Source organism: Ascaphus truei, chromosome 1 (assembly GCF_040206685.1).
Source record: "Ascaphus truei isolate aAscTru1 chromosome 1, aAscTru1.hap1, whole genome shotgun sequence".
In the NCBI taxonomy this organism is placed as follows: domain Eukaryota; kingdom Metazoa; phylum Chordata; class Amphibia; order Anura; family Ascaphidae; genus Ascaphus; species Ascaphus truei.
The window spans coordinates 537,617,799-537,635,576 of record NC_134483.1 but is presented as its reverse complement, the minus strand read 5'-3'; the positions used below and the strand labels follow the sequence as shown (position 1 = coordinate 537,635,576).

The 17,778-nt window shown below is 47.7% G+C and overlaps 1 protein-coding gene across 4 annotated transcripts in view; it reads right to left on the bottom strand.

Annotated features, from left to right (window-relative positions):
- Positions 1–17,778, bottom strand: part of NAGK (N-acetylglucosamine kinase) — a 37,310-nt gene that overhangs the window by 17,171 nt on the left and 2,361 nt on the right. For 2 of the 4 annotated variants that reach the window (XM_075573000.1, XM_075573008.1), the window contains exons 2-7: positions 13,992–14,076; positions 11,127–11,225; positions 10,173–10,314; positions 9,973–10,083; positions 7,046–7,158; positions 5,320–5,407 (exon numbers count right to left, since the gene is read on the bottom strand). In XM_075573000.1, coding sequence (XP_075429115.1) covers positions 5,320–5,407; positions 7,046–7,158; positions 9,973–10,083; positions 10,173–10,314; positions 11,127–11,225; positions 13,992–14,076 — 638 coding nt within the window. Of the gene's footprint in view, positions 1–5,319; positions 5,408–7,045; positions 7,159–9,972; positions 10,084–10,172; positions 10,315–11,126; positions 11,226–12,603; positions 12,718–13,991; positions 14,077–14,521; positions 14,624–17,778 lie in introns of those variants that run through there. The other 2 variants (XM_075573018.1, XM_075573027.1) reach the window with 2 other exon arrangements.

The following is a 17,778-nucleotide window of genomic DNA, read 5'->3' as shown; positions in this document are numbered from 1 at the left end:
ACATGCGTGCAGAATGCAGAGCAATATGTAACATGCGTGCAGAGTGCAGAGCAATATGTAACATGCGTGCAGAGTGCAGAGCAATATGTAACATGCGTGCAGAGTGCAGAGCAATATGTAACATGCGTGCAGAGCAATATGTAACATGCGTGCAGAATGCAGAGCAATATGTAACATGCGTGCAGAGTGCAGAGCAATATGTAACATGCGTGCAGAGTGCAGAGCAATATGTAACATGCGTGCAGAGTGCAGAGCAATATGTAACATGCGTGCAGAGCAATATGTAACATGCGTGCAGAGTGCAGAGCAATATGTAACATGCGTGCAGAGCAATATGTAACATGCGTGCAGAATGCAGAGCAATATGTAACATGCGTGCAGAGTGCAGAGCAATATGTAACATGCGTGCAGAGTGCAGAGCAATATGTAACATGCGTGCAGAGTGCAGAGCAATATGTAACATGCGTGCAGAGCAATATGTAACATGCGTGCAGAATGCAGAGCAATATGTAACATGCGTGCAGAGTGCAGAGCAATATGTAACATGCGTGCAGAGTGCAGAGCAATATGTAACATGCGTGCAGAGTGCAGAGCAATATGTAACATGCGTGCAGAGCAATATGTAACATGCGTGCAGAGTGCAGAGCAATATGTAACATGCGTGCAGAGCAATATGTAACATGCGTGCAGAATGCAGAGCAATATGTAACATGCGTGCAGAGTGCAGAGCAATATGTAACATGCGTGCAGAGTGCAGAGCAATATGTAACATGCGTGCAGAGTGCAGAGCAATATGTAACATGCGTGCAGAGCAATATGTAACATGCGTGCAGAATGCAGAGCAATATGTAACATGCGTGCAGAGTGCAGAGCAATATGTAACATGCGTGCAGAGTGCAGAGCAATATGTAACATGCGTGCAGAGTGCAGAGCAATATGTAACATGCGTGCAGAGTGCAGAGCAATATGTAACATGCGTGCAGAGCAATATGTAACATGCGTGCAGAATGCAGAGCAATATGTAACATGCGTGCAGAGTGCAGAGCAATATGTAACATGCGTGCAGAGTGCAGAGCAATATGTAACATGCGTGCAGAGTGCAGAGCAATATGTAACATGCGTGCAGAGCAATATGTAACATGCGTGCAGAGTGCAGAGCAATATGTAAAATGCGTGCAGAGCAATATGTAACATGCGTGCAGAATGCAGAGCAATATGTAACATGCGTGCAGAGTGCAGAGCAATATGTAACATGCGTGCAGAGTGCAGAGCAATATGTAACATGCGTGCAGAGTGCAGAGCAATATGTAACATGCGTGCAGAGCAATATGTAACATGCGTGCAGAATGCAGAGCAATATGTAACATGCGTGCAGAGTGCAGAGCAATATGTAACATGCGTGCAGAGTGCAGAGCAATATGTAACATGCGTGCAGAGTGCAGAGCAATATGTAACATGCGTGCAGAGCAATATGTAACATGCGTGCAGAGTGCAGAGCAATATGTAACATGCGTGCAGAGCAATATGTAACATGCGTGCAGAGTGCAGAGCAATATGTAACATGCGTGCAGAGCAATATGTAACATGCGTGCAGAATGCAGAGCAATATGTAACATGCGTGCAGAGTGCAGAGCAATATGTAACATGCGTGCAGAGTGCAGAGCAATATGTAACATGCGTGCAGAGTGCAGAGCAATATGTAACATGCGTGCAGAGCAATATGTAACATGCGTGCAGAATGCAGAGCAATATGTAACATGCGTGCAGAGTGCAGAGCAATATGTAACATGCGTGCAGAGTGCAGAGCAATATGTAACATGCGTGCAGAGTGCAGAGCAATATGTAACATGCGTGCAGAGCAATATGTAACATGCGTGCAGAGTGCAGAGCAATATGTAACATGCGTGCAGAGCAATATGTAACATGCGTGCAGAATGCAGAGCAATATGTAACATGCGTGCAGAGTGCAGAGCAATATGTAACATGCGTGCAGAGTGCAGAGCAATATGTAACATGCGTGCAGAGTGCAGAGCAATATGTAACATGCGTGCAGAGCAATATGTAACATGCGTGCAGAATGCAGAGCAATATGTAACATGCGTGCAGAGTGCAGAGCAATATGTAACATGCGTGCAGAGTGCAGAGCAATATGTAACATGCGTGCAGAGTGCAGAGCAATATGTAACATGCGTGCAGAGCAATATGTAACATGCGTGCAGAGTGCAGAGCAATATGTAACATGCGTGCAGAGCAATATGTAACATGCGTGCAGAATGCAGAGCAATATGTAACATGCGTGCAGAGTGCAGAGCAATATGTAACATGTGTGCAGAGCAATATGTAACATGCGTGCAGAGTGCAGAGCAATATGTAACATGCGTGCAGAGCAATATGTAACATGCGTGCAGAATGCAGAGCAATATGTAACATGCGTGCAGAGTGCAGAGCAATATGTAACATGCGTGCAGAGTGCAGAGCAATATGTAACATGCGTGCAGAGTGCAGAGCAATATGTAACATGCGTGCAGAGCAATATGTAACATGCGTGCAGAATGCAGAGCAATATGTAACATGCGTGCAGAGTGCAGAGCAATATGTAACATGCGTGCAGAGTGCAGAGCAATATGTAACATGCGTGCAGAATGCAGAGTAATATGTAACATGCGTGCAGAATGCAGAGCAATATGTAACATGCGTGCAGAATGCAGAGTAATATGTAACATGCGTGCAGAATGCAGAGCAATATGTAACATGCGTGCAGAATGCAGAGCAATATGTAACATGCGTGCAGAATGCAGAGTAATATGTAACATGCGTGCAGAATGCAGAGCAATATGTAACATGCGTGCAGAATGCAGAGTAATATGTAACATGCGTGCAGAATGCAGAGCAATATGTAACATGCGTGCAGAATGCAGAGCAATATGTAACATGCGTGCAGAATGCAGAGTAATATGTAACATGCGTGCAGAATGCAGAGCAATATGTAACATGCGTGCAGAATGCAGAGCAATATGTAACATGTGTGCAGAATGCAGAGCAATATGTAATGTGTGCAGAATGCAGAGCAATATGTAATGTGTGCAGAATGCAGAGCAATATGTAATGTGTGCAGAATGCAGAGCAATATGTAACATGCGTGCAGAATGCAGAGCAATATGTAACATGTGTGCAGAATGCAGAGCAATATGTAACATGTGTGCAGAATGCAGAGCAATATGTAATGTGTGCAGAATGCAGAGCAATATGTAATGTGTGCAGAATGCAGAGCAATATGTAGTGTGTGCAGAATGCAGAGCAATATGTAGTGTGTGCAGAATGCAGAGCAATATGTAGTGTGTGCAGAATGCAGGGCAATATGTAGTGTGTGCAGAATGCAGAGCAATATGTAGTGTGTGCAGAATGCAGAGCAATATGTAGTGTGTGCAGAATGCAGGGCAATATGTAGTGTGTGCAGAATGCAGAGCAATATGTAGTGTGTGCAGAATGCAGAGCAATATGTAGTGTGTGCAGAATGCAGAGCAATATGTAGTGTGTGCAGAATGCAGAGCAATATGTAATGTGTGCAGAATGCAGAGCAATATGTAGTGTGTGCAGAATGCAGAGCAATATGTAATGTGTGCAGAATGCAGAGCAATATGTAATGTGTGCAGAATGCAGAGCAATATGTAGTGTGTGCAGAATGCAGAGCAATATGTAGTGTGTGCAGAATGCAGAGCAATATGTAGTGTGTGCAGAATGCAGAGCAATATGTAGTGTGTGCAGAATGCAGAGCAATATGTAGTGTGTGCAGAATGCAGAGCAATATGTAGTGTGTGCAGAATGCAGAGCAATATGTAGTGTGTGCAGAATGCAGAGCAATATGTAGTGTGTGCAGAATGCAGAGCAATATGTAATGTGTGCAGAATGCAGAGCAATATGTAATGTGTGCAGAATGCAGAGCAATATGTAGTGTGTGCAGAATGCAGAGCAATATGTAGTGTGTGCAGAATGCAGAGCAATATGTAATGTGTGCAGAATGCAGAGCAATATGTAGTGTGTGCAGAATGCAGAGCAATATGTAGTGTGTGCAGAATGCAGGGCAATATGTAGTGTGTGCAGAATGCAGGGCAATATGTAGTGTGTGCAGAATGCAGAGCAATATGTAGTGTGTGCAGAATGCAGAGCAATATGTAGTGTGTGCAGAATGCAGAGCAATATGTAATGTGTGCAGAATGCAGAGCAATATGTAGTGTGTGCAGAATGCAGAGCAATATGTAGTGTGTGCAGAATGCAGAGCAATATGTAGTGTGTGCAGAATGCAGAGCAATATGTAGTGTGTGCAGAATGCAGAGCAATATGTAGTGTGTGCAGAATGCAGAGCAATATGTAGTGTGTGCAGAATGCAGAGCAATATGTAATGTGTGCAGAATGCAGAGCAATATGTAATGTGTGCAGAATGCAGAGCAATATGTAGTGTGTGCAGAATGCAGAGCAATATGTAGTGTGTGCAGAATGCAGAGCAATATGTAGTGTGTGCAGAATGCAGAGCAATATGTAGTGTGTGCAGAATGCAGGGCAATATGTAGTGTGTGCAGAATGCAGAGCAATATGTAGTGTGTGCAGAATGCAGGGCAATATGTAGTGTGTGCAGAATGCAGAGCAATATGTAGTGTGTGCAGAATGCAGAGCAATATGTAGTGTGTGCAGAATGCAGAGCAATATGTAGTGTGTGCAGAATGCAGAGCAATATGTAGTGTGTGCAGAATGCAGAGCAATATGTAATGTGTGCAGAATGCAGAGCAATATGTAGTGTGTGCAGAATGCAGAGCAATATGTAGTGTGTGCAGAATGCAGAGCAATATGTAATATGCACCATATATAACACGGCCATGTGTCCAAAATCTGAACATCGATTCGAACTGTCCAGTAGTACAAAAATTCAGCTTTTGAGTCGAACTTTAGGACATATTTTTGAATCCAAGTGAAATTAGAGTCAAAACCCAAAAAACTCATCATCATCAGTCGTTTTTTCCCCCCGAAATAAAATGCTCAAATATATATATTTAAAAACAAAAAAACCACACAAAATATTTGCAGTTTGTAAAACCCCAAAACAAAACTAAGAGAGCACTGGCGAAAGCAAAACATGATATATTTTTTAAAGAACCAAAATACAATAAAAAACAAAAACAAAAACAAAATCAAAATAGCAGTCAAATCCTTACTATGTCTATGTATTATATGCAGCACACAAATGTAATGTGTGTGTATATGTACACACACACACACACACACACACACACACACACACACACGTGAAGCAGTCGGCCATAATACCTTCCCCCAGCTTCATGCAGAATCCTGCGATCTTGGACTTCTCAAAGGTCCTATACAGGTGAGTGAGGATCCCCAGCCGTTCAGACACCTGCACAAAGACAAAGCAGCGTGAGATGGTCGGGAGCCTGTACCCACCCAGCATCTAAACGTGGGCCCGAGGAACCTTCTGCTCCATGGGAGGGTTCTGTGCACCCCAAGCTCACCTTCACACGTCTGGGTTTCAACATGTGTACTGCCCAGTTCTACACCCAAACCACCCGCCAGCACGCCAATACCAGATCCAGCTAGCAATACAGGAGAGCTTACAATGTAATATGTAGCAATTTGTGGTGAAGCTGGGATGTCCTTAAAACCCGACTTGTTTCGGGGGGGTCTTAAGGACTGGAGTTGAGAATCCATGATTTAAGGGCTTACATCTCAAGAGTCATTGTTCCCCTTTCTACCAGAAAAAAATATACATATTAAACAAAAACCCAATTTAGCAAAACGTGGCCGAAAATGAGAGCAATCTCTTCGGAAGCAGAATAGGTTTAATTACAGCTCATAAGACATTAAATGTTAGATTTAATAAGTAATATGACAAAAGGAGAACAAAATGACACAATGTACATAGGATCAGGCAGTTAAAAAAAAAAAAAGACGTAAAACAGAAAACCCATTTATAACCAGCGAAAGTCTTCTAACGGGTCCTTCCAGGGGCCATGAAAAGAAAGGAGGAGATCCACGTACACACAAAATGCTCCAGTAAATAGATCTGCCTTTTGGGCTTCAAAACACACAGTCTTATAGTTCAAACTTTTTTACAGTGTGAGATTCCAGGCCTCCCACCAAGCCTGAAGCCTATAAGGGACGTGAAGCCTGAAGCCTATAAGGGACGTGAAGCCTGAAGCCTATAAGGGGCGTGAAGCCTGAAGCCTATAAGGGACGTGAACCTGAAGCCTATAAGGGACGTGAAGCCTGAAGCCTATAAGGGACGTGAAGCCTGTCACCTGCTTGCCACTTTCCTTTTCAGAGACACTTTTACGACTAGCTAAGCTGGTAGAATGGAATTCATTTCCGATTGAATCCGGGAGTATAACATACTCCATAACACTCTCTCCATAATCACCAGATTAATAGTAACCGCTTCCTTGTTTTCAGTGGAGTCTGACAAACGAAAAAAGGCATCAAAAAAAGGGACAGCCGTCTTTATAACGATTGAGAGTGCAATGACTTATCTGATATTTGTAAAAAAAAAAAAAAGTGATACCTACTCCTATTTTACAAGAATATGAATGTGTATAATTGCCATTTACAGATTAACACCCAGCATCACTGAGAATGGTACTGAACATGAATTAATGATGAGTAGAGTGTCCTTGGTATGATCTTCCAGGTCCTAAACCCGTGAGGTTTTAGGGACTTGTCTTTGAAGCCATCCAACCTAGATAAGCATCTTCCCCATTGGCACATACAGGTGCTTGCAACACCTCAACTCATCATCAGGTACAGAATGGGTAGTAACTCACAAACAATGCATTTCTTTCATTGTTTGATTGCCACTTAGACCATGAGCCCGTAACGCTTAATGGCAAATAATAACTTATTCCAGAAAGAAGAAGGTTAACCATACTGGACATTAGCTTTAACCCTTACTGTACATGACTATCGTGATAGACTCCTTGAGCATATGTGATAATACATACAGTGCTGTGCTCAGATCACTGCTATCTGCGGTCAGCTCTACCTGGAAGTAGTCGAACATGGCCTGCTGGACGTAGCTGATGTCACAGGGAGGCGCAGCGAGATTGTCAATGGCGTCAAACACGGTCTTCATGGCTTGATGTGCTATCCAGTAGGCTGCAACGAGAAGTCCAAGAGATGCCCAATGTGACCTATTTAGTGCAGCAGATATCAACCACATGGTGTTCTGTACCCGCCATAGAACCGAGCTTCCCATACTATTATTTACAGATAAATCACAGTACATTTAGAATCCCCCTTCCTAATTATTACAGCATTGTGTTAACTTCAGGATAACGCTGTTATTTTGCCATGTTTTCAGCCTGTATGAAGCAATAAAGGTTAATTGGAGCGGGTTTTGTATTGATCAGAGATAGTAACACTGGTATTCTGCAGCACTCTGTATGTCACCAACAGCAATTGCCAGCGTCAATGTCTTTGTTGTGGTGGGAGGTAGGCCGTGACTGACACGTATAGCACATTACGCACTGCAACTATTGATTATAAGCTCTGTGGGGTAGTGATTCACACATTGCACTGCTCACTTGTATGCACAGTCTGTGTGTTTTGTATGACTGCAGTTATGAGTGTAGGAATGTGTGAGAAATATATATATATCACAATGCTAAAGTTGTAAACCAGTGCCTTTTTGATAATGGGGTGCTTCACCTCTGTCTTGCTGCAGTTACACCTGTAAAACAAACACACACAGACACCCACTCATAGTCCCAAAATTCAAAGAGCGGCGGGCAATGAAACAGATGACCTATGATGTCAGATTTGCGCAGTGCAATAAAACAATTAAAAGACGGAGTTTGTATGCAATGAAGCAATAATCAATCACAATGTTTCAAGCAAATCTAAAAGGTGTAAAATAGCAGTCAGGTCAGTTATGTGATACAGAACTAAAGCCCATAGCCGCAGGACAGCACTACTGCGCTTATGTTCAAACTGGGGGACCCCAGCCGCCTAAGGGGGACACACTTTGCTCCAGCTTTGTATTGTATACTGTGCTTTCTTACACCTTTAGCTATGTTTGAAGCACCTTTAGCTATGTGATGGATTATTGATTACTTGCACATAGACTCAGTTGTTTAATGTGTGTAAGTTTTATTATATTCACACCAGGGAATTTGTGCACCCAGTTTACCTTTATAGTAAAGGTAAGTATGATACTGGCTTTAGCCAGATTTTAATTGCACTACCCACATAAGCTCATGCTTTACTTAACCCCTTCAGGGCTTTTACACTTTTTTCACCAATCCATGGGACAACTATTACACACATATATATATATATATATATATATATAAATAAATGTTTATATATATTATATATATATTAATACTGAGTTAAGTTATGGTGAGTAAAAAAAAGTGACAAAAACACTCCACAGGAAAGCAAATATGCAAATACAACTGTATGCTCATCTGCATGTCTTAGGCAGGTCTGCAACCCCGCCTTTCCCCATTATCACCCAGCATACAGCACTTCCACTGCAGCAATGGATTCTGGGAAATGACATGCAAATGAGCACACAGTGTCACTTTTTGCCTCAAAAACCATTTTTAATATATATATATTTATATAAAAGTTATGGTGAGTAAAAAAAGTGACAAAAACCCTCCACAGCAAAGCAAATATGCAAATGTAAATACAACTGTATGCTCATCAAAGGCGGGGTTGCAGACCTGACTAAGACATGCAGATGAGCATACAGTTGTATTTACAATTATTTATATACATATATATATATATATATACAGACATACACACACACACACACACACACACACACACACACACACACACACACACACACACACACACACACACACACACACACACACACACACACACACAGTGTAGGTGCCTGCATTAACGGGTATGCCTTGACGTGGCATGCAGGCTTACAAATGTTTGGCCAAAGGATTTAACAAAATACCCTTTTTCATTTGAATATTATTGGTAGGAGCGCAGGAATCGTTCTTTTGTTTTTCTATATCAGTTGTTTAACGGTTTGCTTGTTTTATTGCACTGCACAAATCACAGATGTCACGGCGCACCTGTATCAGTTTGCGACGCTCTTTGGACTTTGGGACTATAAATAGAAAGCGTTATTCCCCTGTACTGTATCTTGGCAGTAAGGACCGAAACGTCGATCACCGTCAAATAATGTCACCTCACTGAAAAACTCCAACTGTGCTGGATATATTTGCCTATGCCCTGTATACACCTTCACATCCGTGGCACCGTGGTATTGTGTATTATAGGTGTGCCTTACCTCACTGACCAATTGTACGTACGCGCGTCGTAAAACATCGGAGATGAAAACACCGCAGCCGTAGTGCTCAAACACATAACAAAACTAAAGGTTGTGTTATTATCCTTATTATAAGTTTGCTCTTGTATAGCGCTGCAAGTTTTACGTATCACTTTACAGAGACATTTTGCAGACACTGTCCCTGCCCCGTGGAGCTTACAATCTATGTTTTTGTTGGTGCCTGAGGCACAGTCAGATAAGTGACTTGCCCAAGGTCACAAGGAGCCGACACTGGGAATTGAACCAGGTTACAATTTACTCACCGAGCCGCTCCTTCTCCTAAGGACAATATATCTATTTGATCACTATTGCAGCTGTGCTTTCTTCACCTGATCAAGACTTTGAGGTGAGGTATTTCTAGGTTTCTCTCAAAGAAGAGAGAGTAGATTATAAATTCCAGATGACTTTGCCGTAAAAAACAAAAAAAAAAACAAAGAAAAAGGTGAAATAACCGAATATAGTATAGTGCTGTATGTTGGAACACACAATAACCATCACGGAGTGTAGGCGTATCGGAGTTATCTTTTCTTTATGTACCACACACACGCCACAACACACGCCACACACACCACTACACACACCACAGCTGGAGAACCCTAAGATGTCACCTGATCCCTCGTCTCCCATCATGTGTCCCCAGCCCCCGCAGCCAACCACCGACCCGTCTGGGTTCACCAGTTTGCAGTTTGATCCGGTTCCTGAGATTAGCACCACGCCACCTGGAAAGGAGGTGAGCAGAGACCACCGTGAGGCTCAGAGAGCAGACTACCAGTGCGGGAGAAGAGACCACAAAGAGAAAATTCCCTACCGTGTTTTGACGCCGTTGCCATAGCGCCGATGGCGTCGCTGGTGATGCAATAGCTTTCGCTGAGTTGGGGGAAGCGTCGCTGCAGCTCCTCAATCTGGTGGTTAATGGCCTCTTTCTGGTCCCCCCCACTCAGGGACATGCCCTATAACGCAAAACACACAAGTGGTCACACGACCACTCGACAGAGCGACCGCGTGATCATCGATGATGTGAATGGAAGAGGAGAGAGTCCTCTCCTGGCCAGATCCCATTCAGCTCTCCACAGGCGCGCAGAACGGGGTCCCGAGACAATGAGAAGGAAGCCCATGATGTGGACAGCCAGACCCCGTCACCCAAAGGGGTTCATCCAGGGGTTCTCAACTCCAGTCATCAAGACCCCCCCCCCCCCAACAGTCAGGTTTCAGGATATTCTGCTTCAGCACAGGTGGACTCAATCTGTCCTCTGCACCTGTGCTGAAGCAGGGACTGATTGGTCCACCTGTGCTGAAGCAGGAATATCCTTAAAACCTGGCCTGTTGGGGGGGTGGGGAGGGGGTCTTGATGACTGGAGTTGAGAACACTTGGGTTAACCCATTGCCACCGTCTTCAAGTCCTAACAATTACTTCAAAGGTTTCAATTAAAAACATATTTCTTAATCACTAACAAACTCTACGAAGCCACATGCTGTTTGTGCGCAATGTGTATGTGCTTGTAGCTCACTTACATTACGTCCAGCGCACGGACACGGGCAGTGGGGGGTCCAATGTTTAAGGATTTTAGATAGAACGGCGCCCAAGAGACTTTGAAACCGCAGCAATAACCGACGTGTATATACACCGATTCCACGCGTTCCGCTTATCTCCGCTCGTCTTCATTACTTGGAGATGTGTTACAAGGGCGCGGATCTTTACTAGAACATAAACACAGACGTAATCACCGGGAAGGGTAACATCGAAGAAATATGTATTTCTCACCAGGGATCGGAGGGGAAGCTGGGGGTCCAGGCCGGCCTGCGTCTTTGCCTCTGTAACCATGGCATGGATCGCCTCCAAACTCTTGTCAATGCCAACCAGCTAGTGGGAAAAGAGAGCAGGAATTTCAGCAGGGGGGTAAGAAGCAGAGTCCGTGTGCACCAATATCTGGATTTCTTTCTCCTCTATCTGGACACTTGGAGTAAAAAACCCCTATAACATTTGTTGATGCTCCCTATAGGTTATTCCTGCTTTCATATTTATACTGTAGCATGCCAGAGATACGTGGCCATGTATTTAGCTCTGCAGCATGGGATTCTGGGAGTTGTTGGTCTGCTCCTAATAACTGATAACAAAACGTGTATTGCAGGCACCTTTGGCAGTAAATGTCCGAGGCAGAACCACAGGCGGTATATCAGGGGTGCACAAACTTCTGGTGCTGCGCCCCCCTGCTTGCTCTCCCCTCTAACTGCCACCCCCCCCCAAAAAAAAAATCTTGTGCCCCCCAGTTTGCACCCCCCTTCTTGTTTGCAGGAAGGTTTGGATGTATATTGTAGCTGATTTTCAGTCCCACCCAAAACATACAGCAAAGATCTCTTGGACCCAGATCCACAACAGGGTGCCACGTTTTAGCACGCCTTTACCCCATTCATAGGACAAGTGATCCGAGGCGTGCTAAAGCTTAGTCCCCCCTTTTGTGGATCTAGGCGTTCGATTATAACAAAAAAATGTCATGAATAATAATATTGAAACATGGCGGGAGCACGAAACCCCAACAAGCGCGTTTCGTGACGCGAGAATCAACTTGGAGCGGAATAGTAGCTCAGTGGTAAAAGTACTGACTGAAGCGGGCAAAACTGGTCTGTGCAGCATGTGCTTGGGCAAGTCAACTTAGCTCCCCACGTCTCAGGCACTAAAATTAGATTGTGAGCTCTTCGGGGAAGGGACTCACTGGGCCTGCAAATCTCTATGCACGGTGAGTGTACAATGCAGTTCTATAGAAGAACAAATATTATTCCCTCTCCCAGAACACCCTACTCGTCTAATCCGACTCTTTATTGGCTCTGCTGTCCTCCCCAAGTGATGGAAGTGACAGCAAACTGGAATTCAAGCTTCATCAAATTCTAGTTCAACCATGTTCTTCGACCCTGGGATTTTTCAGAGGGACTCTCTCTCCCACTTAGGGGGTAATTCTATATTGTCCGAGTGGCTAATCGCACCCCAATCAGCGGAAAAAAACCCTTTCAAGTGAATGTGGGGTCTCAGGTGATCATAAGTTTGGACAATACAGAATCGCCCTCTTAAAAAAAAAGGTCCACGGAATTTTAGGAACGTTCCATAAGAATGTTGAGACGCTTTCCAGCAGCAATCCTGCTTCCCTTTTAATATTTCTACAGTTATAGGTATGAAGTAGGGGGTCTCCAGAGCTGACCTGCATTCCTTTCAGCTCCGGGGACCCTCTGCTTCCAGAGATACTTACCTACGTCGGTGGTGCCAGTAGCAGCTCCAGCTGGGCTATCGAAATGAGGCTTAAATGTCTGTCAGGCCAATAGGAAACCATGCGGCTGGGAAGCTGGGGGTCCCGGCCTGAAATTAACACGGTTCAGCTGCAGAGACCCCCTGCTTCCCACTTTGGAGAGCTTATGCTCCTTGAACATGGTATGGGAAATAAAATTCCATACTCCCAAGCTTTCTGCCCAGAGTATTTGCTATCTCTAGGAGACTAGAGATCTGGCATATACTGTAGCAACTCATGATCATTCTTTATTCTGATTTGCATTTAGCAAGCTGCTAAGTAATGTAATATAGAGGTACGCTATACAAAGAAGAATTATTCCCCGCGTTTAAAAAGTAGTGATCCGATCAATGCCTAATATTCAATAATACTAATCAGCAATGTTCAGAATACCAAATCAATGCAATTTTTATTTACACTCTATTGGAGCTTAATAGCATAAAAAAAATGTCTTTTCACTTCATGTTACAGTCCAAGACCCACTGGAATAAACCACCCCCAGCGCCACGGGATCCACATAGGCAAAACATGGCAGAAAATAGGCTTCAGCCCAGCAACAAAAGGGAAAAAAGCAGCGCACTGCCCAGGGGGCCAGGTGGTATTAAAAATATAAAGATTCATGCAATAATAAACATTGCCAAAAGGAGGTGTATAGCCTCCTACGCGTTTCGCACAATAAATGTGCTTTATCAAGGAGCCCAGCAGCCTGAATGCAATGTGCACGGTGACCCATCTGGAATAAGTGAAAACCCTACCGACGATTTTTAAAGAGCTGTCTGTGAGTAGGGTTACTGGCTTTGCACTTATTTAATCCAGGATGTACTAAAAAAAAAAAAAAAAAAAGCTGTGTTACGCGGCAGGCGTACGCTTATAGGGGCTCGTGTTAAACTGGACAAGAAGCAAAAAGTAACACACTGTGCTCATTTGCATGTCATTACCCAGAATCCTTGGCTGCAGTGGAAGCATTATATGCTAAGAGATAATGGGGAGAGGCGGGGTTGTGGACCCGTTTGTGTTAATGTGGATTTTTTATTTGCTAAACACACTAAGAAATGAATGAAACGCAGCGCTGTACCAGGTAATATATATAATTTTCTGCTAACGCCACTTATTTCGGGACCACACAACGTCCAGCTTTACCGCCCAGCATACAGATGTCCCCTCTGGGAGGATTTACTGCCACCGGCATTGACTCGGAAGGAAACGCTGCGATATTCCGAGTTATGTGTTGCGTTATCACAATGGACCGCGAGGCTCGCAACATCGGTCATTCGCACACGGACTTTTATTTCCCGCACTACACCTGGATACCAGGAACCCTCCTGCAATGGATCGTTGGGTCGGATTCTCACCCAGTGATTGGTGCACGGGCCGTCCGTCTCAGCCAGGATCCGGCCATCTTCGGAGACCAGGACAACTTTGGAATGGGTCCCTCCCCTACACAAGCAGCACAGGGGCATTAACTCACATTGCATGCAAAGCCTTATATGCAGATAAACTAAGGTAGCTAGATAGCACACGGATAGCAAACACAAATCCAGGGTCAGAGGTCGTGACAATATAGGTTAGTAATAAGGTAAAGCTTAGAGCCTTTACCAACTAAAGCAGTCTCATTTTAACCTGGTCTGTAACTGTTACATACGCCTATAACATTATCTCTTACTGTGCATGCAATGTCTTGTATATAATGTATAGCCCTGTTCACTTAATGTAACTATGTATTTGTCACCATGTGTCTGTCATCATAACTCTGTGCCCAGGACATACATGAGAACGAGAGGTAATGCTCACTGCATTACTTCCTGGTAACACATGTTATAAATAAATACAGAGACTGATAGAGGAACGCTGGTGTGAACAGGTTGTTATCACAGCCATTCACCTGAAAATAAACAGTCCCTTTAAATCAGGGGAGGCCAGCTCCAGTCCTCAAGGGCCCCAATATATAGTTACGTGTCGGTCTGTCCGCTGCTGTAATATTAGGATTGAGCGGCACTTGTTATCTTATACAGCAATACGAGAGAGGTCCATGAGCATTAACATGTTAAATAAAAGAGGGTGAGAAAACTGTAACGGAGAGAGGGGAGGAGAGAGAGGCGCAAAAATGGGGGCGGGGCAGAGGGGCGGTCACAAAGGCGGGGGGCGGCACAGAAAGGGGGGGAGAGAGCGGAGCAGAAAAGGGGGGGAGAGAGCGGAGCAGAAAGGGGGGGAGAGAGCGGAGCAGAAAGGGGGGGAGAGAGAGGAGCAGAAAGGGGGGGAGAGAGAGGAGCAGAAAGGGGGGGAGAGAGAGGAGCAGAAAGGGGGGGAGAGAGAGGAGCAGAAAGGGGGGGAGAGAGAGGAGCAGAAAGGGGGGGAGAGAGAGGAGCAGAAAGGGGGGGAGAGAGAGGAGCAGAAAAGGGGGGGAGAGAGAGGAGCAGAAAGGGGGGGAGAGAGAGGAGCAGAAAGGGGGGGAGAGAGAGGAGCAGAAAGGGGGGAGAGAGAGGAGCAGAAAGGGGGGGAGAGAGAGGAGCAGAAAGGGGGGAGAGAGAGGAGCAGAAAGGGGGGAGAGAGAGGAGCAGAAAGGGGGGAGAGAGAGGAGCAGAAAGGGGGGGAGAGAGAGGAGCAGAAAGGGGGGGAGAGAGAGGAGCAGAAAGGGGGGGGAGAGAGAGGAGCAGAAAGGGAGGAGAGAGAGGAACAGAAAGGGGGGGGAGAGAGAGGAGCAGAAAGGGGGGGAGAGAGAGGAGCAGAAAGGGGGGGGAGAGAGAGGAGCAGAAAGGGGGGGAGAGAGAGGAGCAGAAAGACACAGCCTCTTACCCCCAACCCAGCCTCTCATCCCCCCTAGCACATACAGCCTCTCATCCCCCCCAGCACATACAGACTCTCATCCCCCCCAGCACACACAGCCTCTCATCCCCCCAGCACACACAGCCTCTTATCCCGACTAGCACACACAGCCTCTTATGCCCCCCTAGCACACACAGCCTCTTATCCCCCCCTAGCACACAAAGCCTCTTATCCCCCCCTAGCACATACAGCCTCTTATCCCCCCCAGCACACACAGCCTCACACCCCCAGCCTCTCCCCCCACCCCCAGCCTCTCCCCCCACTCCCAGCACACACACACAGCCTCTCCCCCCCACCACACACACACAGCCTCTCCCCCCCACCCCCAGCACACACACAGCCTCTCCCCCCCACCCCCAGCACACACACAGCCTCTCCCCCCCACCCCCAGCACACACACACAGCCTCTCCCCCCCACCCCCAGCACACACACACAGCCTCCCCCCACCCCAGCACACACACACAGCCTCTCCCCCCCCACCCCCAGCACACACACACAGCCTCTCCCCCCCACCCCCAGCACACACACAGCCTCCCCCCCCAGCACACACACACGCCTCTCCCCCCACCCCCAGCCTCTCCCCCCACCCCCAGCACACACACACAGCCTCTCCCCCCACCCCCAGCACAAAGCCTCTTCCCCACCCCCCAGCGCACACACACAGCCTCTCCCCCCCACCCCCAGCACACACACACCCTCTCCCCCCCACCCCCAGCACACACACACAGCCCCCCCACTCCCAGCACACACACGCAGCCCCCCCCCCCTCTCACCCCCAGCCTCTCCCCTCCACCCCCAGCACACACGCAGCCTCTCCCCCCACCCCCAGCACACACGCAGCCTCTCCCCCCACCCCCAGCACATACACACAGCCTCTCCCCCCAGCCCCAGCACACACACACAGCCTCTCCCCCCCACCCACAGCCTCCCCCCCCACCCCCAGCACACAGCCTCCCCCCCCACCCCCCAGCACACACACACAGCCTCTCCCCCCCCCACCACACACACACACACACACACACACACACACACACACACACACACACACACACAGCCTCTCCCCCCACCCCACCCCAGCACACACACACACACACCCTCTCCCCCCCCACCCCCAGCACACACACACACAGCCTCTCCCCCCCCACCACACACACACACACACACACAAACACACACACACACACACAAACACACACACACACACCACACACACACACACACACACAGCCTCTCCCCCCCACCCAGCCTCTCATCCCCCTAGCACATACAGCCTCTCATCCCCCCCAGCACATACAGACTCTCATCCCCCCCAGCACACACAGCCTCTCATCCCCCCAGCACACACAGCCTCTTATCCCGACTAGCACACACAGCCTCTTATGCCCCCCTAGCACACACAGCCTCTTATCCCCCCCTAGCACACAAAGCCTCTTATCCCCCCCTAGCACATACAGCCTCTTATCCCCCCCAGCACACACAGCCTCACACCCCCAGCCTCTCCCCCCACCCCCAGCCTCTCCCCCCACTCCCAGCACACACACACAGCCTCTCCCCCCACCACACACACACAGCCTCTCCCCCCCACCCCCAGCACACACACAGCCTCTCCCCCCCACCCCCAGCACACACACAGCCTCTCCCCCCACCCCCAGCACACACACACAGCCTCTCCCCCCCCACCCCCAGCACACACACACAGCCTCCCCCCCACCCCCCAGCACACACACACAGCCTCTCCCCCCCCACCCCCAGCACACACACACAGCCTCTCCCCCCCCACCCCCAGCACACACACAGCCTCCCCCCCCAGCACACACACACAGCCTCTCCCCCCCACCCCCAGCCTCTCCCCCACCCCAGCACACACACACAGCCTCTCCCCCCCACCCCCAGCACAAAGCCTCTTCCCCACCCCCCAGCGCACACACACAGCCTCTCCCCCCCACCCCCAGCACACACACACCCTCTCCCCCCCACCCCCAGCACACACACACAGCCCCCCCCACTCCCAGCACACACACGCAGCCCCCCCCCCCTCTCACCCCAGCCTCTCCCCTCCACCCCCAGCACACACGCAGCCTCTCCCCCCACCCCCAGCACACACGCAGCCTCTCCCCCCACCCCCAGCACATACACACAGCCTCTCCCCCCCAGCCCCAGCACACACACACAGCCTCTCCCCCCCACCCCAGCACACAGCCTCCCCCCCCACCCCCAGCACACAGCCTCCCCCCCCCCACCCCAGCACACACACACAGCCTCTCCCCCCCCACCACACACACACACACACACACACACACACCACACACACACAC